Here is a 25969-nt window from a genome sequence, read left to right on the forward strand (position 1 = left end):
GGGGAGGTTTAGATTTGATGTTAGGGGAAATTTTTTTGTCAGAGGGTGGTGAGGTGCCTGAAACAAACTGTTCCAGGGAGGCTGTGGATGCCTCATTCCTGGATATTTTTAAGGCCAGGTGGGGTGGGTTCATGGGCAACATGATCTAGAGCCTGATTTAGTGGTTGGCAACCCTGTCCATGGAAGGAGGTTGGTACTACGTAAGTTTTAAGTCCCTTCCAACCCAAGCCATTCTGTGATTCTATGATAAATGTTTTTTATGTATAATGTATGCAAATATTCTTGGCCATTCTGATCAGAGCTAAATAATTCTGTTAGAAAGAATTTACCAGTTCAGCAAACCACAAAACAGACACAGAAAGATTCTTATACTTTCAGAATAGAAAGAACCATGTCTAAAATGAAATACATCTTCCGTAGTTGTGTTTCAGGATTATATGGCAGTCCTATTAAATTGTCAATTGACATTTTTTTTAACTCATGTTAGTACAATATAACAAATAGTAACCTAGAAATGGGTTCTTAAAGTAAGGGATGTGATGAAGGTGAGGATAGCAGTATTGGTTATTCTCTGTATCCTTATTCCAGAGTGAGTCTGTGCCAACACCTACCTTCCAGTATGCAGTAAGGAGAAATATTGTCATTTTTAGTAGGCTAGTGGGGAATCCTGGTCATTAAGGATATCCTACCTATAACTTCCTTTTCTTCAGAATTAGCATGCTTGTTTCTCAGAATATCCAACTGCCATAGGAAATACAGAAGTTACGATTCTGGAGCTCAGGGGAAGATTGAGAATGGTGGTCTGGAGAGAGCAAATATTTTGTTTAATGGAATATCTGCAAAGCCTATTAACTTCCTCCAGTGTAGTTGTATCCTGTGAGGGAATTATGTGAAGGCTGCACAAGAAGTGAGATCAATAGAAGCTGTTGATATTATGTACTATGCCAATTATTCTTTAACAGTCAAATGTAAGAAACTGTAGGAAAAAAATTCCTCTACAGAAGGATTTACATTTCCAACTCCTAAAATGAGAACAGTCAGTTTACAGTTTAAAAACTGCGACACAAACTGTTTTGACTGGGAAGATAAAACATCCTTAACCACTATATTAGGTCAAAGTACAAAAACTGTAGTCTGGTAGATTCAGCTAAAGATAAATATTAAGTTATCTACAATTTCCAAATGTGATTTGTGCTACCAGGATTTATATACTCCCTGTCATGATACTGGGCATCCCCGAGTCACTGGGGAGGAATTAGACCCAACTCAGGCTCTTCAAAGTTAGTTTTTGTCTTTGTCAACACTATCCTCATTCATCTTGGTACTTGTTCTAGTCATCCTCTTTAATACGAAAAGACTTTCAATGATTATGTTGAAGTGAACAGTAATTTTGATTTTTACTACTGTTACTGTGTGACTGTTGGCTTGAATATATCTGTAAGTTGGAGACATGTATTTGAATTAGGTCCAACTTGGCATGCATGGGGAAAGTAGGGTTTTGACAGTCATTTTATTTATTTATTTTTCCTTTTTTGCCTAATTTCTGACTTAATCCAGAATGCAGACCAGTTACTGCTTACAAATTATTAATCTTTATTTTCTGTGTCATTTTTAGGTTTATTGTCAGTGAAGGAGTGTACTGAGGTCAGGATGGAGCAACTTTGCCCTGTTTCAGAAGAGACTTCCTCACAAGAGTCCACACACGTTGCAAGAGAAATTGATGAAGCCATAGTAACTGAATTAACTGTGCCTGATGAAAAAGTTTCTCAAATAGAAAATATACTTGATCTCTGGAGTGGAAGTCTTAAGGTATTCATTTTGTATGAAGTCCTTAAAAATAAAATACAAATGTCAATATGTTGTTGTAGATTAAGTGAGAGTGTAGGGAAATTTGTATTGTGGTTATAATGCAAAATGATGGTTTTCTTTTTGTTTTTGTTGCGTGCTGCATGTAAGCACAGGACAAAAACTCCAGAATAAGTTTCTGTGTCATGGGTGCTTAGTTATTGTCATTCAGTAGTTCACCGTCTGGTAATGTTTGTAGGTGCATGCAGCCTGGAGACTTCACTTCAGATACTCATCAGTCCTTAATTGCAAAGTGTTTTAAGATTAAAAGATTGGGGAGGAGGGGAAATAGTTGTATGAATTTCACTACTGTCATCCTTTTACTTTTTAGACAAATGTTTTGAGTGAATTAAGAAAATGGAAATTAAGTTTTATCGAACATCACAAGCATCAAATGAGACAGGAAAAAGAGAAACATGCTGAACATGTGAAACAATTGAACAATGAGATGGAAAACCTGAAAGAGTTGCTACGTACTTATGAGATCTCTATTGGCAGAAAAGATGAGGTAGTACTTCAATTTCAAAGTTCAATTGTAATCTCTTTAGAAAAAAAAACAAAGCCTTTTTTACCCTGTCTATTTGAACAACCAAATTCTTGCTACAATTAAGTAAATATCTTTAGACTGTATTGTGAAGAAGAAAATAATACATTTAGAATGTATGGTGGAAAAATGAATCATTGTTGCTAGTAAGCTTCTAACAACGGAAATCTAATATGAAGTATGTATGTATTTTACATTTTTAAATCTTGTATCTAATCTTATTCTTAATTTGTTTCATGAAAATCACACAAGATTTATTTTTTGAAGCATAAGATCTATTAGCTCTTATGCTTCAAAAAGCCATTCATTTTTCTATTGATTGGATTGGTTTTACTGCATTTTAACTAGGCAGCAGTCTTCAAAATGTTTAGAGATTCTCCTGTTTGGAGTTTCTTAGAACTGTACATTTGTGGTCTTCTAGCTGTGCTATTTGAAATTAACAACTTTGAAATTAACTAGAACTCTGGAAAGGTACATAAAATTGTAGTAGACCTGCAATCACATAAAATAAGAGGATTCAATAACATTAACCTAATTTTTAAACATTTTAGTTGAGAAGAGTTCATGAAGTTTGGACTTCTAATTCTTATTTACAATTAAAAAGACTGGTCTGTATTCTAAAAAACCTGCTGATGGACTTAGAATGTGAAGGAAGGGTAATTTTTTTCAAAAATTTCCTAATTGATCACAAATTACACATATTTACTTCTAATTTCAGATAAATTTTCTATTTATAGCCAAAACAACACAGTTTTTCTGAAACTACAGAAAGTTACAGCTTGCCATATTTGAGCAAAGTAACTTACATTTATTAAAATAGATAGTATTATGAGGAAATTATTCTTAAAATCTAGACAAGAGTCAGCGAATGAATGTTACTCCTGATTTCAATTCTGATTGTTTCTCACTGCTTAATTGGATTAAAGGGAAGAGTCAGTAAAAAGCTGCTGCTAACAGTAAATGCTTTAAGTGCAAATAACTCTGAAAGTACATTGCGTTTGAGATTACGAAGATCAAAGCTCTTGATGTAACGTTAATAAATGTTTTTGCAGGTTATTACTAACATGACAGAAGCATTAGAGAGGAAGAAAGAGAAAATAGAGTTAATGAGAAAGTTTACACTGTGGCGGATTCAGCAAATTAAAGCTAAACAAGAGGTATGTGTGCAAAATAAGAATGTGATGAAAATGAAAGCTGTGAACTCAAGAGTCAGGATTGGTGCATGACAGCATGACAGCAGCTCTTGTTAGAGCTGGAAGAAATGGCAATGTTTGTTTTGATGTGCTAGACAGTGTAAATAACAGTTTGAAAGCATCAGTCCCCCCCCAAAATGCTGCTCTCTGAATACTCTCTGGGGTCGTGAAAAAAATGAAACTACTTCTTTAGGATATTGGTTTGCTCCTGTCACTGTGATCATCTTAAAGCAAATCACTGAAGTTTACAGTATCTGTATTTTGAAGCAAGTGACAAGGGAATGTCTATAAATTTTAAAGAAACTACATTTGAACAATTATATTATTAAATATCGCATCTTACATCTTTTGGGACCCAATTTCCCAATTAAAACTTCAGTTGCCAAAACATGCTCTAGCTAAGAGCTAGACACTTACAAAATGTGGGGCATCATGTCAGATGTTGTAAAGAACCTGCTAAATGAAAAGGGGGATTGATGTGCAGAAATCAGACCCTATAGCCGGTAAGGATATAGAGCAGGCATGTGTTTATTGGTGACGCTCATACACCCTGGTGCAAGGGGGATTGCTCCACCTAACTTGCACACCGTCAGGAGAAATGGTGCTACAGATATAGGTCGAACTAATACATAATCAATAGTTGACAGGAATTTGGATCCATATTCATTACATTCCTGAGGGCCCATTAGCATGCAGTCCCTCCCCCCCTTGCGCGTGCATAGTAGGTCGTGATGATGAAGGCTCGTAGTCTTCCTCGCAAAGGCTCGTAGTCTTCCTTGCTGCAAACTTCTGACCCCAAAGGGGGGGCATCCCCCGAACCGGTTTCAGCTTGCCCTGTAGACATCTAATCACCTCCCTGCCAAATGTTTTCGAGCTGCTCTCCAGCCCTTATCTTTATGGCCTTCATCCTCCTTGTTATTCCACAGTGTCTGTGAAAGTGCTTGGAATCCCTTGTTTTCTAACACTTTCTACATAAACTATCTCTATTTACCCCTTATTTCTACTTTGTGAAGCTACTTTCCCTTCTCTTGCTGTGAGGCCCTTCTCTCTATAACTGCAAGGTCCTGTTCTCACTCTTCAGGATCCTGAATCAAGACTGAAAAACTTCCACAGTCCAAAATAGATTCATATTTATTTGACGCTGTCCAAAACTCTGCTGTTTCAAAGAAAGGGATAGCCTTTTCTCTTTTCCTTCTCTCCTATCACTGTGGTTCTTTTCAACCCAGGCCATTCTGTGATTCTGCGATATGATTCTATCTGGAAATTTACTAATAATTTGGAGCTGCTATGGGGAAATTACTCAGCTTTTTCTATTTCTTCTGATTAATTTCTGAAAAAAGCAATGCTAAAATATATTGTCTGGTGAATATTTTGAAACAGAATAGAATTATTCATTATTGGAGTGGAATTATAGTATTATGTTAAAAAAAAACAGTTAAAGTATTCTGGACTCTATAGTTTATTATTATTTTTTAAAGAATGATGATTTATGCTAATATCAGCATAATGATAAAGCATAATGATAAAGCCTACCTGTGACTGTAGGCTTATACCATATATGCGAGGTTGTTGTTTACAAGTCATTAAGCTGTGAGTAAAAACACTGCTTTGTGTAAACCAGGTGCTCTATAATGTGTTTTCTGTTACTGAGTAAAGTTCCTTAATGCGTGTTCAGGCAGAATAATTGAGCTGCTGGTATGGTGTTTCAGTGAAGCAATGCACAAGCACATAACTCAGTTTAGACGTTCCCACTGTGGTCTGTGTAATAAGTGGCTAAGCAGTCATCCGCAATCTTCAGTTTTAAAAACTTCAGTTTTTAGCTAACTTGCACTTGCTTATAATGTGGTTACATTTGTTTCCCAAGGAGTATGCAAACAGAATTGCAGATAAACAGTTCCAGACAGCTTTGAAGAAGAAAGTATGGACAGCGTGGCGCTCTCTTAGTGAAGAAAGATGGAAAGAAAAAGTAGCTAAAGCCTGTCAGTTAAGGGCAGAAGATGTCTGTGTTCAGCTTACCAATGATTATGAAGCCAAAATTGCAGAGGTATAGTAAGGTTTCTTTTTTCCATTCCTTCACTCCTTCTCTCAATACATCAGTTTCCCCAAAGCATATCTTTCTCAGCAAGCTTGAAAAACATGAAGACTTTCCAAGAGAATAGAGCTCTAAAGTACAGGAAAAGATGTGAAGAGTGATCTAGGATTTCTCCTAGTTTCTACGTGGTTTTTTTAACTAGCATCTGATGTAAAATGTTGCTGATCCTGAAATGCAGGTGAAGTAAATATCTATTTGCACATCACTAGGAATTGTACCTGATTCCTAAGAACACACTGCTTATATTTGCCGTTTATTTTGAGGTCTCACTGAAGAAATAAAAGAAATAAAAGTCTATTATTATTATATATGACCATAAGGAGTACAGTATCTTAGGGGAAAGGTGTGTTGTTTTTTTTTTTACACAGAGGGTAGTGAGGTACCTGGAGTAAACTATTCCAGGGAAGCTGTGGATGTCCCATATGCTTGGACATTTTCAAGCTCAGGTAGGATGGGTTCATGGGCAGCCTGATCCTACTGGGTGACAGCCCTACCCTCTAGGTTGCTAAGGATAGAATCACAGAAGGGCTTAAGGATCATCTAGTTCCAACACAAGCCCTTCTGTGATTCTACCCTTAGCAAACACATGAAGTGACTTTTAAAGCTAGTTGAATATATTTGTGGTTTGTATCCAGAAGTACAAGGCAGCTGTTTCCATATTCTCTTTTGTAGCTAACTGCTACTTTGGAACAAACAAAAGCTGAGATTCTGCGTCTGCACAGTGAAAAAGAGCAGTATGAAGACACTATGAAGAAAGCATTTATGCGTGGTGTTTGTGCTTTGAATCTGGAAGCAATGACCATGTTTCAAGGCAAGGACAATAGGATGGATCCCGGTCAGTATAAAAGTAGACCTAATTTGGGAGTTTGTGGTTTTTTTTCTTTTTATTGTCTTCTGTTGTTTTTTAAAAAGGATTCTCCTTTTTTTCTTTCTTTCTTTTTTTCTTTTAATATGAAGACTTTATCAAATATATATTCCTTTAAAAAGATGGATTGAATATGTAAAAAAAATGTTCTGATGCTGACCAACATACTGCTAAATAATAAATAAAATGAATGATTTCTCCAAGATGGTGAATTCATGAATAAAATGTTTACCTTTCAGTGTGTTATAAACAAAAAACTGCTCTCTCAAGTTTTATCTTCCATTTGTGTGTTTACTGTTTTCAAAAAAAACATGCAACAGATAGTGTGTCTCACAGGTAGTGTTGGGTAACTGAATTACATGTGCGGACCTTTAAACTTCTGTACTGTGATACATATCTACAAACACTGCAGTGCCACCTACTGTCGCTGCAAGTAAAAGCAGAATTTGGTCCCTTAAAACACTTAGGAGTAGTTATTAATACTGTGCAACTATCACAATTTGACATGGGTCTAGTATTTGGAGACAATAACTCATGTTCTATTATAACGGAAATACCACTGCTTAAGTAATGTAGATCACATATATATGCCATTGATCCTGTCTGTGCCAAAACTTAATGTGTATATATATACATATATATGTTTGTACAAAATGTGTATTCTGGCATATTCTCATTCTTGAAAACCTTGAATGTTGTTCCAGTTGAACTATGTTAATTATATTTTTTCTGCTCACTTTAAGAGAACAGCAACAACAACAACAAAAAACAGTTGCTGTACAATACACTCTAATCCCTGAAATGAGAAAAATTCCCTTCTTCCTGGAGCTTCTGTTGCATTATTTGCTTTAGAAATGGAAGAGTAAACAAAAATACTTCTCTCTGCTTCCCTTAAGGAAACTTATATTTAAAAAGTAAAGACTGAAACAACTTGAAAAAATTCTGTGCTTAGGTCTGCAGATCAGATGTCTCCAGGGTGTCTGCACTGAGGCAAAACAATGGTGCTGCGTTCAGTACAGTCTTTCCATGCCTCATTGCTGTCTATCTGAAGTAACTTTTGGCCTTTAGTGTAAGGGCAGCTCTTGCACAACAGGCTCAGTATTTGCAAGCAGTATTTAGAACCTCTGTTCTTTACACTGAAATTTGACAAGCACATAGAGGTGTTGAAGCAAAACAGAGAAACAAGCCACCTAAAATTTCTGTTTCCAGACTCTGAAAAAGACTTCTGATCCTTTTAATTAGTTTATACAGAAATACCAAAGGAATAGTAAAACTTTTACTATAACATATTTCATATCCCCTAGCGTTTGCAAGATTATGTGCTGATCCCATTACTCTGTGTTTCTTAAAATAGATGCAGGAAGTAGGAGAGAAGATAATGGTGCCATTATAGCAGGAAGGCTACCTCCTTCACAGTACAGTCCCCCTTCACCACCCCCTGCGCCAGCGACTACTCTTCAGATGGAAGACTTGGTAAGTCTGGAAGTTCTAGACTTGCCCTGGAGTTATGCTGAAGACGTTGCTGCTGTAAAACAATTCCACACTAGGGTACAGGTTAGAATGGAGAGAGGACATGCTTGCCTCTTTTCCCAGTTTTCCATTCTAACAGTACCAAATGTTAGTCACTCAATTTCCAGGAATTTTTAGACAAGTATTTTTTTAAAAAAGAATTTATAATTAGCCAAAAAAAAAAAAAAGAAAAAAAGAAAAACCACCATTAAAAATAGTACTAATACATCTGCAAAAAAGCTTGAGTTTAGAAAGGTAAGTGGAATAGTCAGTAGGCTGTCTATCTAAAGAGTAAAACTGTGTTTTTGGGAACATCGTTATACTCATTCTTTAAACTCTGATTCAATTAACAGTTTTCTACCCACCTGGGTCATGCAAGCACTTCTCAGACCAGGCTAGATTCTGATTCTCCAGTAATCATCCCTGGCACAGCTTCAGGATCTGGACTGGCATCAACTCAAAAATTGGTAACATGTTCAGACTGACTTTTTTTAGTTTTTAGGACAGTTATAACAAATTTTTAGTTTCCACTTTTTTCAGAGCAACTCAAGCATGTAGTTGAGAAAACTGCCATAGAATTCAGTTAAATGTGTGAAGGCACTGTATTGTGAATGCTTGTTAAGGTGATGGAAAAACCCTCTTAGGATAAGCTTTAACTGATTTTTGGACTGAAGAAAAAGTATGACAAAATAAGGAGTAAGAAAAGTGCATGTGCATTTAGGTGGAATACAACAGGAATAATTGGTGTTTCACATGGTACCATTTTGTTCTGGAAAAAAAATACAGCCTGCTTTTGCCTCCTGCTATTTAATACATCTCTCTCATTTTCTTTTCTGTATTTGTTACTGAATAGTACTTTTAAATTTCCTTGAGGGTCCTCTGCTTTGCTCTCCTTTCCTTTTCCCATCTGATGCAATTTGCTGCTAGCAATGAGAAAGATGCAACGTTTTATTGCATAGAAGTGTTTTTGTATCTGCTGTGTCACTGCTAGAAAGACTTAGCAGGGTGATGGAAGTGCCTGCAGCTATCACTAGCGTATGCAGCCAGTGAGCAAAGCTAAACTACCCGCGCAGCTTGATTTTTGTCAAATTAGCCCTACTCCCCTCAGGATAGGAGTCACTTGCACTAAAGAATATCTCTGTGGAAAAAGACAGAATTAACTAGGTTACAACTAGGTGGAGCAACTTCAGTCCCATATAACGTAAGTGTATTACATGCAGTTTCCTATGTTATGTTAGGCAAGCAGTTAATAGAACTAAGCAGACATAATAAAACATTGTAAATATTATGTTTAGAAATTTTGCTAACTAATATCTAATTTATTTGTAGCCCATGGCAAAAGTAATAACATCTGCTCAACAGAAAGCAGGGAGAACAATCACTGCTCGAATCACAGGCAGATCTGACATGGGACAAAAACACAGAATTTGTGGTAGTGTAGCAGTGATGGGAGTTGCTCCACCCATGAGTTCGGTCATTGTTGAAAAACATCATCCGATTACTCAGGTAAGTCAGAATTATGCTTGTAATAGTATTGTTAATGTTATATTGTATAAATAAAAATGACCACCATGAAGAGATAATTAGACTGGAGTCATTTTTAAAATAATATGCAGTACTGTCTGTGGGCTGGGTAGAATGACAGAGTAAGATAAAGTGGCAGTGTTCTTCCTTTATAATATTTTGTTTCTGTAGTAATTATTTCATAGGCACAGTAATCTTGGTTGTCTCTTTCTTGGCCAACTCTTCAGTGAGTCTTCCTGTCCATAGCTGGTGGTCATCTGGTCCAACAATGCTAGGTGTTATCATCACACAGCTGCCATTTAGGACAAGCTTAGCAGTGGAGCAATCGAATCAAAGATGGCAGAGATACAGGTTTTACTGGCAAGCTGAGCATAGCAAATTATTGGAGAAAAAAGCAGAATCTTTGTTAAGAGGCAACAAAGTTCATCTGGCCTGCTTCGTGTATCTTTTTATTTCTCCCATTTGTCTGAAAAAATATTGAGACAAGTGCATTAATAGGGTATGAAAGCAACATAAAAGATAAAAAATACTGTAAACAGTAGTCCAAATCACCTAGTCTGTCACGACACATTTAAACCAATCTGAACAAAAAAGGGTTTTAACTTTTTAAGAATTCAGTCTGCAACTAGGGTCACAGCTGTACCAAAACCTGCCTTTTAAAAATGCAGTCACAAGATCGCAGAATGGTTGAGGTTGGAAGGTGCCCCTGGAAGACACCTGGTCCAACCTTGCTCAATCAGGGACACCTGGAGCAGGTTACCCAGGCCTCCGTCATGGTGGCTGTTGAAGATCTCCAAAGAGGAGAGTCTGCAAGTTCTGATGACAGCCGGTGCCAGCGCTCAGTCACTGCTACAGCACAGAAGAGCTGCCTGATGCTCAGACGGAGCCTCTTCTGTTCCACTTTGTGCCCACTGCCTCTTGTCCTGGCACTGGGCGCCATAAAAAGCCTGGCTCTGTCTTCTCTGCACCCTTCCCTCAGGTATTTATGAACATTGATGAGATCCCACCTCAGCCTCCGTTTCTCCAGGCTGAACAGCCCCAGCTCTCTCAGCCTTTCTTCATAGGAATGCTGACGCATACTCTTAACATATGTGGGTGCATCCTGCCAGCTCATAGAGTTTCTCCAGTTTGCTCAAATATTCCCTTACCTGATCCTCTCCTACCAAAAATGCATCTTACTTGCTCCAGCCATTCATCCTGGCCTCTGAGATCTGGGATTCCTAAAGGCCAGTCTTGCTGGTAAAGAAGGCATTCATGCCTTGCCTTTTCACTGTCCCAAATCACCAGGTCTCCTGTTTCCCTTCATGAGAGATTCACCTTTTCCCTAATCTTCCTTTAGTCATTGAGAGAAGCCCTTCTGGTTGCCTTTATTGTCCATGGACAGATTAAATTCTCTCTGTGCTTTAGCTTTCCTGGCTTGATCTCTGGCTGCTCTGTACAATGTCTCTGTATCCCTTGATGTTCCCAGAAATAAATGCCTTATACTCCTTCTGCAGATAAAAGTGTAAGTGCACATCGATCAGATTAAAGTATTTCTGTTGTTGTAATCTGATAAAGAGCCTACCTTGATTAAAAAATGAAAGACTTATGCATATATACGCTGTATAAATTTACTGTATATTGCAGTAAGAAGGCTAGTTTGAAGGGAGAAATTTATTTCTTAAGTGAATGCACACTTCTTCCTTTCAGAAACCAATTTAACTTTGTCATAGCAAATGCTGTACTTAAAGGAGTATTGGTGTGATTACATTAGAACTACAGAGGAATATTCTGAACAACCTTTAAAAACAAAAACTCTTGAAATTAGATCATGTGTGTGATCAAGTTCAGGGTATATGGTTAACTGGATGTTTAGTACTTTATGTTATATAAGGAAGAAAAAAATAATTATGCCTTTTTTTTTTTTTCATGTGGGGTTCAGTTTGGATTAGGAATTTTCTCTTTAAACTGCAGTTCACTTACAGTTACTTGAATGGAATTGGGTTGTTTTGCATTCTTTAAAGATTTGTGGTGTCTGATTACTTTTCAGCAAACCATATCCCAAGCCACAGCTGCTAAATATCCTCGAACTGTGTTCCTTGCTTCGGGTTCTACAACTGTGAGACCTGCAGGACAAGTTGGGCGAATGCTTCAGAGCCAAACTCATACCAGTGTTCAGTCAATAAAAGTTGTTGACTGAGTAAATATCTTTCACTGGTGGAGGTTTTTATCAAGAGATGTAATTTAAACCTCTTCCCAGTCTGTTCAAAGCTTGACATAGTGAGACCTAAAGTGTGTATCATGCTTTTAGCCCTTTTAACAAAAAAAGTGTTTGCAGAAAGGGTCTGGAGGGGAAAATGACCTTGAAATGTTATTCTACCTCCTATTTGAAAACTTAATTATTAAGATAAACACTTTATTTAAATAAAGAACCTTTTGCATATTTTCAAATAAAGGATAAAATATGATATTTGTCTGAAGTGCTTGTTTTACTTCCAGTATAAATGTCAGTGCATTTGTTTTCAAGGAAAAATTAAAATTTATTTTTGTTACCTATGCTTTTACTAAATGTAGTTGGCACAGTTAAAGAATAACAGATAACAGGGCAGTGGCCTTCACAACCAGGATATGATGTGAGTCAGGTTAGACAGCTCGAGTCTATCAAACTGTTAAGCATTTTCATTTTTTCAAGTAAGTTGCAGAATGTTGCAGAAGTTGATGCATACCTGACAGGATGTAAGAGTTTGTGTTTTAACTTAGATCCCTAACTGTAAAACCTAGGGATTTACCAGTCTCCATCTTCTGTATAGTTCTGCAGCCTTGTCAAAATGGGTTGAACGTGAAAGAGTGCTTAGGCATAAGACTAAGGTATCAGATCATCAGCTTTCTATGCAAACACTGAAGTCCATAATAATGCTAGCTAAACATAGGCATATAAACATAAACAAGGCAATACCTCAGTACTTCCATTATATGCTAAAACTTATGCTGTTTTGTTACAGATGGGAGTATGAAGATAGACATTCTACGTCATTTTTCAGATGTGAAATGCATTCAATAGTCAGAAAACTTGTAAACATTATCCAAGATACCACCAAATACAATTCAAGACATAAACAAAAAATAGGTTTAAATGTTAAAAAGTATATATGTTACGTATTAAAATATCAAATATTCTTTTTTGAGTGTATGAACAAGGTTATGCCATGACAAAATTCTGTAGCTAGTTACAGATGGCTTTAGATGCTATTTTTGTATATTTTTACTATATGAATCAAATGCTGAAGAGGAAACATTTGTCTAAGCACTAACTAAACAAGAAAAAGTCTCCCCATGTAGAAGAACTGTAATCCTCGCAAGATTATAAAAACCTGAACTCCAAATGAGGTGAGGTGCCAACCTATTCTGGGAAGTGTTGATTTGTACACACAATTTTCACTTATTAAATTTATTTCAGCAAGAAAATGTCTCATTTACATTTTAGGTCAAACACAAAGTAGCTGTAGTGGGGAGTTCTGATAAGGAATTATTATAACAATGTTAAGGTAGATGCAGAAATTGTAGGGTGGTTCTTTCTTGACAGTATAGTCCTCAAGTACCATCTAGCTGTTCACTTTAGATCACTGTATAGCAAAGAATAACCAGTATTTCAAGAGAGCAAGTTCTTCTAGATTGGATAAAGCCATGCAGCTTGAAAATACATTTTCATTTCCAGAGAAAATGTTGGTATATGAAAGTCTCTCCATCTGGCATGTAATTCCATCACATATGCCATGTTTTATCAATGAAATCATGAAATTTTGCATTTTCTGGACTCTGTGTCAGTGCTACTTTCAGTTCTGATCTTTTCTGTAAAGAAAGATGAGAAAATGTTTGCTTGACGTGCTCAGATTTTACACAACCAGTACTGTCTAAGTGAAGGAATGGGCAATCCCATTTTAATGGTGTTTGTAGGACAAAGGAGGGGAGCAAAGTATGTGCATTTCTCTCTTCCTTCAGAAAACTTCTCTTGATTAAACTCTCTTCCTTGACCAATCCCAGTCCCTTGCAAGGGCAGATTCACAGAGAGAGGAGTGTCCTCCACCTCTACCACAGTCACATCTTCCCAGCACAGACTGGGACCTCAGCACCATGTGGCACTTTTGTAAATGCTCTCTGGGCCACAAAACAACTTACCAGCTAAATGCTGAAATCCTGCTTTCACCAAGTCTTCGAATATATGCTTGACAGGATTCTGACGGGCCAGCAAAGTACCATGTAACCAGATCAGCAGCATTCTGTGGCCGTGTTCCTTATAACTCTTTTTCCCTATGGAATACACAAATCATTTGTCTGTTCGACATGCTGGAGAAGTGCTGTTTTGTGCTTTTACACCTTTACAGTTCCAAGAGGCTTCAAATACCTGCTCATTCACTCTCACTTCCTTCCCTGCCTAGAAGCAAAATGAAGACTGAGACATAAAGGTTAAGAATAATAAATGAATAAACTGTTTTATCCTAAGGCTTAATAAATAAATCCAATACGAATACATCTTAAAATAGCTACATGCTTTAACATGGCTTGTGTAACTTAAGCCTATCCATCCCACTAGTTGCTGTTACCTGTCCATTGTTCCTCAATAGCTTTAATCTGCTCATCTGTGAACTTCCAGAACAGGGCCAGTATTTTCCATTCCTGGGGTTTTAAATGATTGTACGCCAGATTCCACAGGGAGGAACGGAGTTGCTTGGTCTGTGCACTATGATCTTGTTTGAAGGACAAATCAGAGTCTGACCAACCATCACTATGACCTAGATGTGCCTAACAACGACAGCAAATGACATATTTTATGATGAAGGTGGGAACTTAGCAGTGAACAATGTGTCCTCCACAGCCTTATCTGACTACCAGCAGGTGAAAGGCTCAGTGCAGATAAAGCGGCTATGCTGGCTGGCAGTAAGCTCTTAGGGAGGTGCTTAGCGTGGATGATGCTAGTCTAGTTTTAATACTGGAAATGTCAGAAATGAAGACCTCCTGGGTTCATTGCTACATGTCATTGAGAGCAACATAAAATCACCTCAGACAGTCATTACACAATACAAGATAAAGGCTAGAATTACTTGAGTTCCTTGGCTGACTACTTTAGAAGCCACATGTTGAACATGGCTGGGGTTCAGCCACAGCTCTTATTCTGCTTGGTATACACCACCAACACAGCACTTGCCCAAACTGCTCCTACCTCTGCCTTATCACTCAGCTTGACTGGAGCAGGAACTACCAGGTCACTGGTTGCCAGCATGAAACATTGGCATTAGCATACATCCACAGTGTCTGAGTACTAACACACACACGGAATCCAAATGTACCCAGACCAAAAATACAACCAAACCACAAGCATTTTACCCTGAAGTTAGGAAGGTCATGGAGCTCTTGGAGTGTGTCCAGAGGAGGGCCACTAAGATGATCAGAGGGCTGGAGCACCTCTACTATGAGGAAAGGTTGAGGGAACTGGGCTTGTTTAGCTTGGAGAAGAGAAGGCTCCAGGGAGACCTCACTGTGGCCTTGCAGTACTTGAAGGGAGCGTATCAACAGGAGGGGGAACGGCTGTTTACGAGGGTGGATAGTGATAGGACAAGGGGGAATGGTCTTAAACCGAGACAGGCGAAGTTTAGGTTAGATATTAGGAGGAAGTTTTTCACTCAGAGGGTGGTGACGCACTGGAACAGGTTGCCCAAGGAGGTTGTGGATGCCCCATCCCTGGAGGCATTCAAGGCCAGGCTATATGTGGCTCTGGGCAGCCTGGTCTGGTGGTTGGCCAGACATAGCAGGGGGGTTGAAACTCAATGATCATTGTGGTCCTTTTCAACCCAGGCCATTCATGATTCTATGATTCTAAGATTAAAAGTTGTGTAGCCACATACTCATTAGTTACCCAAAACAGGGCTGATGTGATTGCAGCTCTTTTGGGCATGTCTGCAAGGACCACTTCTAGCAGTAATTCAGCCCCAGCTGAGGGCTGTCCAGGGAAAAGCCTGGTTCCCAGTGTAGGTAGAAGTTCTAAATACTTCACTATTTCATCTTGTTTACATGCTGGTCTTGTTTCAAACCAGCGTCCAAAATGAAAAAAAATCTCACCAAAAAGCTGATACAGAATGACAAAGCAAATAACGAGCAAGGAAAGGAAATGGCAGCAAACCACACTTTAGAAGTGCTAAGCATGCAATGCTCATTTCCAGGTGAATTTCGTGAAAACAGGTTATTTCTTACCCTGAGAGCCCCACAGTTAGAATAGTCATAATTCAGTAACTAATCATTTGTGTTTGATGCCATTTCTTCAGGTGCAGGCTGTTTTGTGCTTCCAGGCACGTGCACAGTGAAATTTATAACACAGAATAGCCCCAGGCTCTCTCCAGTACTGTCTCTCTTGTGAGGATTGAAAAGAAAACAACAACAAAACAAAGATAGAAACAAAAACCCCTCCACCACAAGCACACACAACGAGGATTCAAGTAAACAAAACACCTTTTTTCACTCCCTCTTGCAGCAGCACAGCTTCTCTTTGCTGCCAGTTGTGTGCATAGGCCGTGGCAGTGTGGGACAGCAAAAGCAGTCCTGGAATCTGGTCGAAACCAGGGAAAGGATGGGTTGTGCCCATAGATAGAACTAGCAGAGAGAACAAGAGAGCCTTTCACAGGCCTTTGAGTCATGTGCACTTCCTCACAGCAGTGTGACATTCCGGTTTTTAACTAATGCTTTGTCACAGCTGACCAGTCAGCTCAGTGTAATGTAAAGGCAATTCCTGCTATAATGATTCAAAACGCTGTGGTTTGGTACATGGTAACACTAAGAGAACAATTTTATATTCTGTGACTGTAGCCTCTGAGCTGCTCCCAAAGGCCATGCCCTTAGCTATGGGTAATGGGACCAAGCAGCCAGGTTTCTATTTCCCAGCATTGTTGGGCTCTTGCACAAACCCTGCTGCTTTAACATCTTACCTCCTACTCAGGATGGTCAGCAAACCAAACCAAGGGGTGGGTACAGCAAGTGACCTCGCTTATAAATTCCCTCTAAGCTGAAAGAAACAGTAATGCACATGACTGCCCCTCTGAGCTGACAGATCAGGTATGCACAACACATGGAGCTCATGGATGTGTTTGTCACTCTAACTAACCTATACCTGTGATTCACCATCAGATTTACAGTTCTCCACAGCGTTAAGGATCACCTGGGCTGGACAGGGTGGCAACAGAGCGCCAGTCCATGAGTCTGTGCTCAGGGAGGACTGTGGCTGCTTACGCTGCTTGGACAGGCCCTCATCCACAGAGGTAGAGCCTCAGTGCCAGGCAGCAGGGGCAAGGGGCACGTCACGGACTTGTGAGACATCAGCTGTGGGAGGGAGAGATCCGTGAAACTCAAGCTACGTCCACAGTTCCGCTGCATTCCTGTCACCAGTTCTTTCGTCCAAGATTTACGTAAGTAAATAGCCGTAGCGTTTTCCTTCTTACAACAGGCATCTTTTTCTGCCTCACCAGGGCCAGTCTGCAGGCAGTATGTGAGACAACCTTGAGACACCTGAGGTCGTTATAAGCCCTGTCTTCCCTTCCCTACCTTGCCTGCCTCTTTCCTGTTCCCTTTCCTCATTTCAGCAATTAACACAGGAGGAACAGAAGAGGGAGCTCCCACTGCAGCGCCGAGCTCTTCCCAGTAAATGCAAGGCCGATCCCCGAGCTCCTCCACCCGTCAGCTAAGGATTTTGCAGCACCGAAGGACACCGGCCTCGTGCCTAGTTTGAATTTGGGTCAGAATGTTTCTCCACCCTTTTTCTCTGTGTGTAGAGTGTGATGCAGGAAAATGAACTGGATGACCTTTAAGGTCCCTGTCAATCCACGCCATTCTGTGATCCTATGTTTCCGTGATGTGTCTTACCTGTTCCATGGCATAATGCCTTTCTGCTTTAATGATCATATCTACAATGAGGGCGTAATTGCTCCTTGAAGCCACGGCAAGTGCAGTTTTTCCATGCTGAAAGCAGAGAGAGTGAATCGGGACATGACCTCACGTATACAAGGACAGAACAGGAGAAACACATGAGCTGTGTTGACAGAACCCCATTCTTTTTGTGCTTTTATCCCAGACCAGAGGACTGTTCAGTCCATCTGAGCCCACCTCAGCAGTCAACACTTTGGTGTAAGGGCATCTCAGTGGCTGTCCACATCTCTCTCCGTAATCAGCCCTCTTCAGTGGGCCTGCACCAAGCGGAGGCACCTCAGATACGAACACTCAGGCGATGTTCTTGCTAGGCATTCCAGAAAGTTAGACTGCAGAGAAGCCCACCCCTTCATTAGAAGGCTCTGTCATTAAATCATAAAATGTTTCAACTGCCCAGCTGCTACAGAATGCCCTAATATACACGAGGAGACCAGAGGCAGCAGGAGCTCCTCAGGGCTGCTTTCCCTGGGATGTGTGCACAGAATGGGGTGTCCCTGGCCCCTTGTGCTGGTACATGTGCCATCAGCACAGCCCCGAGCTTCATATCAGGCCAACAAAAAAAAAAAAATAGGTGACATTATTTTCATAAAGCTTTGCTCCAGGACAGTTTCGTGCATGGAAATTACTTCTTTAAATGACTAAAAACCTAGATTTTTTCACTGTTGTACTTTTATCGTATCTGAACTCCAAAGCAGCTCCTTTGCTAAAGCTCTTCCAGATCCCTGCAAGTTGCAGGTAGGGCAGTATAAAAAGTGAGCTTCCTTCATAAGAATGAACATGTGGCTGCTCTCATGCCATGAAGGATGACTGGAAACATGTGCTTCCTGCGTTTCTGGGAAGGAGGTCGTAAAACAAAGTAAAGCCACGTAACCCATGCATACATGAGGAAGGTACTCTACCCTGTCTGTGATCTTGAGGTCACAACCTGCCTTCAGCAGCACTTCCACCATCTCCACATTGCCAAGATCAGCAGCCAGATGTAGGGGAGTTTCCTGCCTCTGCAATTAATAACATCAAATAAATACAATAAGCCAAACTCTGCACAGAAGAAAAATGCACACCGTCTGAATCTACAGAAGATTCACAACAAGAAAAGGCCCGGACTGAAAAATACCAAACAGAATGAAAATGCAACTCTTGAATAACTGCCAGTTTTGTTTCAGACAGAAAAAAGGAAGCATCTGGGATACCTGCAGGAAAAACAGACAGGAGCTCCAGCTGGCTCAGGACAAAGCTGCCATCATGCCCTAATAATGCACCGTAACGTAAGGAGCTCTTGCTCTACCCTCTTAAAACAAGATTTTGGGGTTGAGTGTTACATGCAAGTGCCAACCCCCATACTATCCTCTCAAGTAACCTCTCTCTGCTGAAATTCACGTAAAGACAACTGGACAACAATGATTTTCAAACAAACATGGCGCTGCAGTCCATGACAGGGCTTCTTTCTTAGCCAGCCCTGCCACACTCTGGTGATTTGGAGTGAAAGGTAGAACAGAGGTCCGTCTGCTGCACAAGGGGTCCAACAGTCCTTTAAGCGCAATAAAACAAAAAATAAAAATAAAAATAAAAATAAATAAAAACCTTTAAAATAAAGGCCAAGCCCTTACATAGAAAGTACAGCTATACGAACATTCAGCTTCAGGTCTAACCTTCAGGTCTGTAATCAAGGTTTTGTAGCCTTCATACAGCCGCATTCACCCAAATCAAACCTGTTTGTTTATCCTTCCATTGAACGCCACGAAGAAACCAGGAACACGTGCCCTGGGGAGCTCGGCAGCCTGGTGTTCTGCTTCCTGTTCACAAAAAAATGTTGTCCTGCTCTTTTCTTTACTGTTTGCACTGATGGGGAAGTCTTCCAGATGCCTACAGCTACAGTGCAGCAGGAAATAAGATATGCCGTCACTTATGGAAATCTGGTGGATCTGGACAGCGTGTTCCACATGATCCAGCAACCTTTCAAGTTGCAGGTTTTGTGACTGCTGTGGTTTTGTCTGGGATTGAGTTAATTCTCCTAATAGCTGCTGGCACGGTGCCCTGGTTTGGATTCAGGAGAAAATCAACTTTGGTGACAGCGATGTTTTAGTTACTGCAGAGTGGTCCTCGCACGCAGCCAAGCGCCTCCTGACCTGTGGTGCTGCCCTGCCCCTGCATCAGGCCTAAGAGGAAGGAGAGGAAGGTGCTGATCTTCCCTCTCTCCTCAAAACATCTTTCGGAGGGGAGAAGGGGGAAAGGTGTGATTGCTGCTTTTCTCCATTAGATGGTTCCCGGAGCACTGGGACAGCAGCTGAGTTGGGCCCAAACACCACATAAAGCTCAAGGCCGCTGCCGTCCCCGTAGCTCCCATAGGCAAAGCAGAACTGAGCAATAAGCAGCACTGAGGAGCAGAGAAGGGTTTGGCACTGTGCAGGCCCTGCTCAGCAGCAGCTGAAGCACCACTGTGTTATCGGTGCTGTTTGGGCCGCAGATCCAAAACACAGCACCCTATGGGCTGCTATGAAGACAGTTAGCTCCGTCCCAGCCAGGTGAAGCACACTCAGACAGCAATGTGTGTCCAAAGGAACAAAGCTGCTCTCCAGCCTCAATTGGAAAACCCTGACTTTTCTTTCTGAGTAGTAACCTTTGTTAGATACCATTACTTCTTAATGAGAAAGGGTGGGGAGTCTCTCAAATCTAGAAGGACTTTGCTAGACCAGTCTAGAACTGCCTCGAATTAACAGATCAAGCTTGTGTGCATTGTACTCATTCCTAGACGGACAACAGGAGGTTAAGAGAGCCCAGGAGCTGGCCAGAGGCTGGTTTCTGTGTTTACCTTCAGGAAACCACATTGACAGATTTAATAGTGAGGATGCAGGAAGAAAAAAAGAGATCTTTCAGGTCACTGACACTCTGCACTGGACTCACCTCTGCGTTCAGCTTTGAAACATTTCTGTCATTTATTATGCATGAATCGTAACACTTGGACAATAAACTAATCCAAACGTGCTGGAGTATCTAACATTCTGCTGTCCCTGCTTGGGGCAAACACTCCTAGCACAGCATGTACCTGTGACTAACAATATGTACACATACAAAAATATAAGGAGGAAACTGCCCCTTCCTCCTTTTGGTACCTTTAGCTCGCAAGCAAAAAAAGAAGCAAGCGAAATCCACATAATCACCCCTTAGCAGTGAAGTAGTTACAGATCCCCATTTTCCTTACGTGATTTAAGAAGTTTATATCATGATTCGCTTCCAAAAGCTTTTTCACTATCGGCAGATGGTTACTGACCACTGCTAAATGGAGAGGGGAATTCTTCTGCTGTGGAGGGCAAACAAGAAGTAGTTATACTCAGGTGCATTGGTTTAAGGTTCATTCAAAGAAGAAAGATGTTCCTGTTAGAATCTACCCCTTGACAAGGGGGTGCAGGGGTGCTCCTGCTGAGATCCAGGAGTGCAGACAGCACACCCTGTGGTGGTATCAGGGACCACAGCTGTCACAGCACAGAGCGCCATGCTTATAGCGAGGCACCCCTTTGTACATCCGTGCCAGGGTGTGCCACTACCCCTGCTCTGCTCCTTCAGGGACAGAATAATTCTCATTTGGGTGTACAGCTCTCAGAATCTACTTTCCAGAAATAAACTCTTGTACCACAGTGCTGCCGTAGTTATTCTCCATAATAACCTGACTTGCTGTAATATTTGAAGGAGGCAAACTACAGCTGGAAAGAAATTAAGTTCTTGTATTTGAGTGATTATTCCTGCAAATAACTGGGGCACCGTTCCAACACCAGTCACAATTCAACCATTAGATTGGCAAGATCACTCTGCTTGTTGAGCCTGTGACTCATCAGTTTCTCATTAAATACAGCTTAAAAGTAATTCCACGCCAGTGCCAGAGACCAGCTTATTAGTATCTTTATAAACCACAACCATTTCTTTAGGGCTGGAGAGAAATAAATAGAGCTCTCACGCAGAGCTGCACTGGAAATATTTCCAGAACCCAGGTTACAGTTCTATGAGTTGCTGCAGCTACAGAAAGCCAACAACACAACCAGCACAAACACAGGCTGATATTTACAATAAATCATTACATCCACACGATACAACATGCAAGCAATCGTGGCAGATATGTCGCCAAGTCCAGGTCTTGTTCTTATCCACCACTGCAGAAGTAGAATATAACTTCTTCACAGAAAATCTTAGATGTCAGAATCTGTAATATCTGAAGAGCATCAAAATTTCAGCATCTTTTTAAACTCCTAAGAGGGAGAGATTTTGACAGCAGATGCTTTGAGCAGAGAGTCTGAAAACACAGAAGTGTATATTGGCCTTTATTCCAAATCACTTAAATTGTTAACTCTCTGTCCCACGTAGGGGATACCCATATGAGAGATGAGGTGGCACACAGAGATGCCTGCACTGCCATAGCTCAGTCCAAGCAGATTACTTTGCTCATCTTCCCACACTGCTCAGTCCTCGGTGCATCCCAACTACCTCTGCGCTGCACTGTGCTGCTCTGCCCATACACATGCCAGGTGTGTGCAGTGGGAGCTGTCTTGATTAGCCCATGCATGTGGGTAACCAACATCCACAAACCATATTATCCATAACATGTGCAGTAAAAATAACAAAGGAACTACTCAGCCTCATTTGGTATATGAATCCTCAGGGAAAGACAGGGTATGCTGAACACCAGCATCAAATGTTGTCATATGCTCACCTCGGGTTTAGGGACCAGATCAATGTTCTTATCAATAAGAAAAGTGACCAAGGATTGATGTCCGTTCTGAATGGCAGCTTGCAATGCATTGCTGTTGTTCTGAAAGAAATGTTACAGATAGCAAAAATTTACATTTCTGTTGCTGGGGAAAAGAAAAAAAACCCTACAGACAGCTATCCATACAGAACGGTCTTTCACTCACGTTTGTGTTACTATATACCTCTTTCCTCCCGAAATTAAACACTTCCATTTGATGAAGTGATGGAAAATTATGAAGAAGTCCATCAGTTACAGCAGCATATTTTTATGAATAGTGAAGGAACTTCCCATTGTTAATGCAATGCAACCAACATGCTGGAAAAAAAGCAGTACTCCACGGTCCCTTTCACTCTCTATTGTCAGACAGATAATTTGGCTTTGTCAGCTTTGCTGTGGCACAGACTACAACACATCTCCCAGTCTGTTAGCTCAGTCTGACCTTTAATAAGCAGCTACAGTCACATTAACACATTTAAAATCATTTAATTAAAAAAAAAAAAAAAGATAGAAAATGTTCCCTTAATTCCGCTATAACAAACGAGCTCTCACGCTGGTGGAATCACAAGCATCCCTGCAAGCTCTTGCAGAAGGCAAGATGAAGATATTTAACACATCTGAGTCCAGGAACCAGCTGTGGGGAACAGGTTTGTCATCAGCTCATGAATACAAGCTGCCAAAAAATGAGGCCTTTCAGTTATCCAGCTTGGTTAGATTTCCCAGCCACGTGTTTTACTTTTGGGTTGACAATAAATTAAAAAGAGCCTTAAAACATCAATCCAACATGTCTGTGCCTCGTCTTCTAAACAAGTTCTATTCAATTAACACAATCTCCATTCCCAACTTCATTCTAGTTTTTACCATTTCCTAAAAAATAATCTAAGCAAAGAGACTGCCAATACACACAGAAGAGAGAAGAAAAAGCCCTTCCCACAGCCCAGGCTGTGCCAGCAGCAGTGTGATGAAGGGATTTTGCATACGTACGTGAGTTAAAACATCGATGTTACTCCCTGCTTCCAGGAGGAGTTCGGCACATTTTTCATTACCCTCTTCGACAGACAAGTAAAATGGAGTTTCTCCATTCTAGATCAACAGAGAAAATAATGACTATTCCAATTTATGCCACGTGATTATAAAGATTATAAATATATGACACTAAACAGGTTATCTCCATCAGTCATCCAGCTCAATAGAAAAGGGAAGATGGCCACAAGAGAACAGAATCTGAGTGCTCCAGAACTAATGCCTCAATGAAATGGTAACACATGAACAACTAAGGGATGGATGTCAGTTAAGTCTGCATATGTAGACAAACTGTACAATACAGATAACTGTTCCTTTCCAGAGAACATTACAGTCTAAAGGCACAGAAACAAAGATGCTGGGAAGCAATTGCTGCCACTCAATACCAGTCAACACCACTATCACGTTGACATATACCATAAGTACCAGTTTATGGCAGCCCAATGCCATGGATTTCCAACCAATTCTCAAGTCAAGCTTTAGTTACAAGGAGTACTTTTAATAAAAATATTTCTGTTTCTTTCACAGCTCCTCATTCCCAAGAAGTCTTTTACTTCTCCACAGCTAGTCTCTAAAATAAGATATAACTGTGTAAATGATCTGCACAGGGCTCTCTGATCCCCATTTCTGAACTTCTACAACACATGAAGGTTTATTGAAAACCACTCTAGTGCTCCAGAATTCACAGAGGCATTATCAACTCCTGATGTTTTCCCGCTTGAACCCCTGCCATCATCATTTTGGTAAACATGAATATATCATAGTACGTAGCTTATGGTGGGATAAGAGAGACTTGGTTGTGCACAGAAAGGAAGATCTCCAGATGGAGAGGCAAGTCATTGACTCCGTTAGCCATGGCCAAGCAGCACAAGTCTGTGTGCAGAAGAAACAGAGCAAGAGACATTGAAGGTGTTAGTAGAGCTGAATCGAATCGAGTAGAGACAATGAAACAGGTTACAAACACACTGGGAAAGCAGCAGAACTCATGAAGTCCATTCAGCGGAAAAATTACACCCTTAAAATGTTACTTTTAATTGTTTTTTTTTTTTTTTCCAAATCTCTAACCTGACCTCACTCGGTAATTTATGTCCTCACCTCATTGAGGTCATTTATTTCATCCCAGTATTTGAGCAGAATCTTTACGGCTTCACTGTGGCCATTTTTAGCTGCCAGATGTAGGGCTGTGTTTCCCTCCTTGAAATTAAAATGTCAAAGGAGATATTTTAAAACAGAGAATAAACAGAAAGTATTAAGAACAGCATGCACTTAAACACAGAGCCATTTGTCCTTCTGCTTCTCTGTTACTTATAAGCAGGAGGTGGAAGACCCACAGCACGTTTCAAGAGCCAGGCTAATCTGAAGGGAGTCTTTCCTGATGCATGCAGTTGTGATCTTTCTGGTCTAGATGGTTGCTCATGCTCTGAAAAATACAGTGTATTACCAGCAAAAAATGGGAAAAAAAAAAAGAGAGAGAGAGAGAAAGAAAGAAAAAAGTCACCTATACTTCTAGCTCTTAAAGACTGAATCGGAAGAAAACTTTGGGCAGTGGTTCCTACAAGGAACCAGTTTTTACCCTAGCAATGTCTCAGAGGCAGAGAAATACTAACATGCTCATTCCACAAATAACGATGTAAGGGAGTAAGGAAATCTAAAGGCAGATTTTGAAAGTCAGTCACCTTAAAATGGAGCGCCAAAAGCAAATTCAGCCAGATTCAGGCACTTTTGGAAAATCCCCATCAGAGTTTATTTATCACCTGAAATATTCCAGTACCTTTAACAAGTTAGCCACGTGGGATTCTGCGGTGACACACAGACACAGCTGAGCAGAGCAACAAAACCTGGAGAACCTAACCTGCCAGCGTAGAGCGTGGCACCTCCAGCCCAGCCTGCCTCTCTTCTTCCACCAGCCTTGCCTTGCAGGAATTATTGATGTATATGGAAAAGATACCTGGCATCAAGGCCAGAAGTCCCAATTTCCTTCCTTAATTACTGAAAAACCAACAACCTTGCATCGTTGTCGGTGCAACATACATCACTGGCAACACCATGGCACATCTTGTTCGCACTGCTTAGTTGTGTAGGCTGACTACATCGAAACAAAGTAATATCCCACAAGCAAATAAAGAAGCCATTACCTTATCTTTTTCAGTCGTAAACAGATTTAGAGCTATCAGATTATTTATCATGTCAGCGTGGCCTCTTTCTGCTGCCAGAAGAAATGGCTTTCTGCCTTTCTAGAAAACAATTTGGAAAGGAATGCACTGTTACGGAAAAGAAAAATAGCCTCCTTCCAGTTACCAGGTATATAGCATACACATGTGCATGTTACTCTCCATAAACACTCATATATCACAGAAAAGTAGGTGTACAGAAGAAACATTTATATATCACAGGTATATACAAGAAAAGGTAAGATCTTTTTAAAAAGCAAAAATTTTGTAGAGTAAAAGAAATACCTCTTTCATATTCTGAAGAAGATATTTGAAAACTGATTGGAAGTGGTAACAAATGAAGTACAAAATGTGCTAAGAATATTCTGAATTACTCACAGCATTAAATTATTCATCAAAATATTTTGCCAGGAGCAGGCACTAATGACTTACCCCTATGGCTTAACACATTTGGTCTGAACTCTGTGAGCACAGACCACAGCTACATGGCAGAAGATTCATCCAGAAGGCTGAATTTGGCA

The 25969-nt window shown here is 40.2% G+C and overlaps 2 protein-coding genes across 24 annotated transcripts in view; one reads left to right on the forward strand and one right to left on the reverse strand.

The window, feature by feature from the left end:
- Positions 1–12019, forward strand: part of POC5 (POC5 centriolar protein) — a 22991-nt gene extending 10972 nt beyond the window's left edge. For all 14 annotated transcript variants that reach the window (XM_046905791.1, XM_046905790.1, XM_015277637.4 and 11 more), the window contains 9 exons: positions 1616–1809; positions 2177–2353; positions 3442–3546; positions 5447–5626; positions 6347–6509; positions 7894–8012; positions 8402–8515; positions 9378–9554; positions 11602–12019. In XM_046905791.1, coding sequence (XP_046761747.1) covers positions 1651–1809; positions 2177–2353; positions 3442–3546; positions 5447–5626; positions 6347–6509; positions 7894–8012; positions 8402–8515; positions 9378–9554; positions 11602–11751 — 1344 coding nt within the window. In that variant the 5' untranslated portion in view covers positions 1616–1650 and the 3' untranslated portion in view covers positions 11752–12019. The remainder of the gene's footprint in view (positions 1–1615; positions 1810–2176; positions 2354–3441; positions 3547–5446; positions 5627–6346; positions 6510–7893; positions 8013–8401; positions 8516–9377; positions 9555–11601) is intronic.
- Positions 9552–25969, reverse strand: part of ANKDD1B (ankyrin repeat and death domain containing 1B) — a 25793-nt gene continuing 9375 nt past the window's right edge. For 4 of the 10 annotated variants that reach the window (XM_429150.8, XM_040656074.2, XM_040656071.2 and 1 more), the window contains 10 exons: positions 25413–25511; positions 24373–24471; positions 23239–23337; positions 22219–22317; positions 20719–20817; positions 18419–18517; positions 17457–17552; positions 14153–14351; positions 13728–13859; positions 12676–13400 (listed from right to left, as the gene is read on the reverse strand). In XM_429150.8, coding sequence (XP_429150.4) covers positions 13342–13400; positions 13728–13859; positions 14153–14351; positions 17457–17552; positions 18419–18517; positions 20719–20817; positions 22219–22317; positions 23239–23337; positions 24373–24471; positions 25413–25511 — 1080 coding nt within the window. In that variant the 3' untranslated portion in view covers positions 12676–13341. Of the gene's footprint in view, positions 10039–12675; positions 13401–13727; positions 13860–14152; positions 14352–17456; positions 17553–18418; positions 18518–20718; positions 20818–22218; positions 22318–23238; positions 23338–24372; positions 24472–25412; positions 25512–25969 lie in introns of those variants that run through there. The other 6 variants (XM_046905793.1, XM_040656073.2, XM_040656072.2 and 3 more) reach the window with 5 other exon arrangements.

This window comes from Gallus gallus, chromosome Z, assembly GCF_016699485.2.
Source record: "Gallus gallus isolate bGalGal1 chromosome Z, bGalGal1.mat.broiler.GRCg7b, whole genome shotgun sequence".
Lineage (NCBI taxonomy): Eukaryota > Metazoa > Chordata > Aves > Galliformes > Phasianidae > Gallus > Gallus gallus.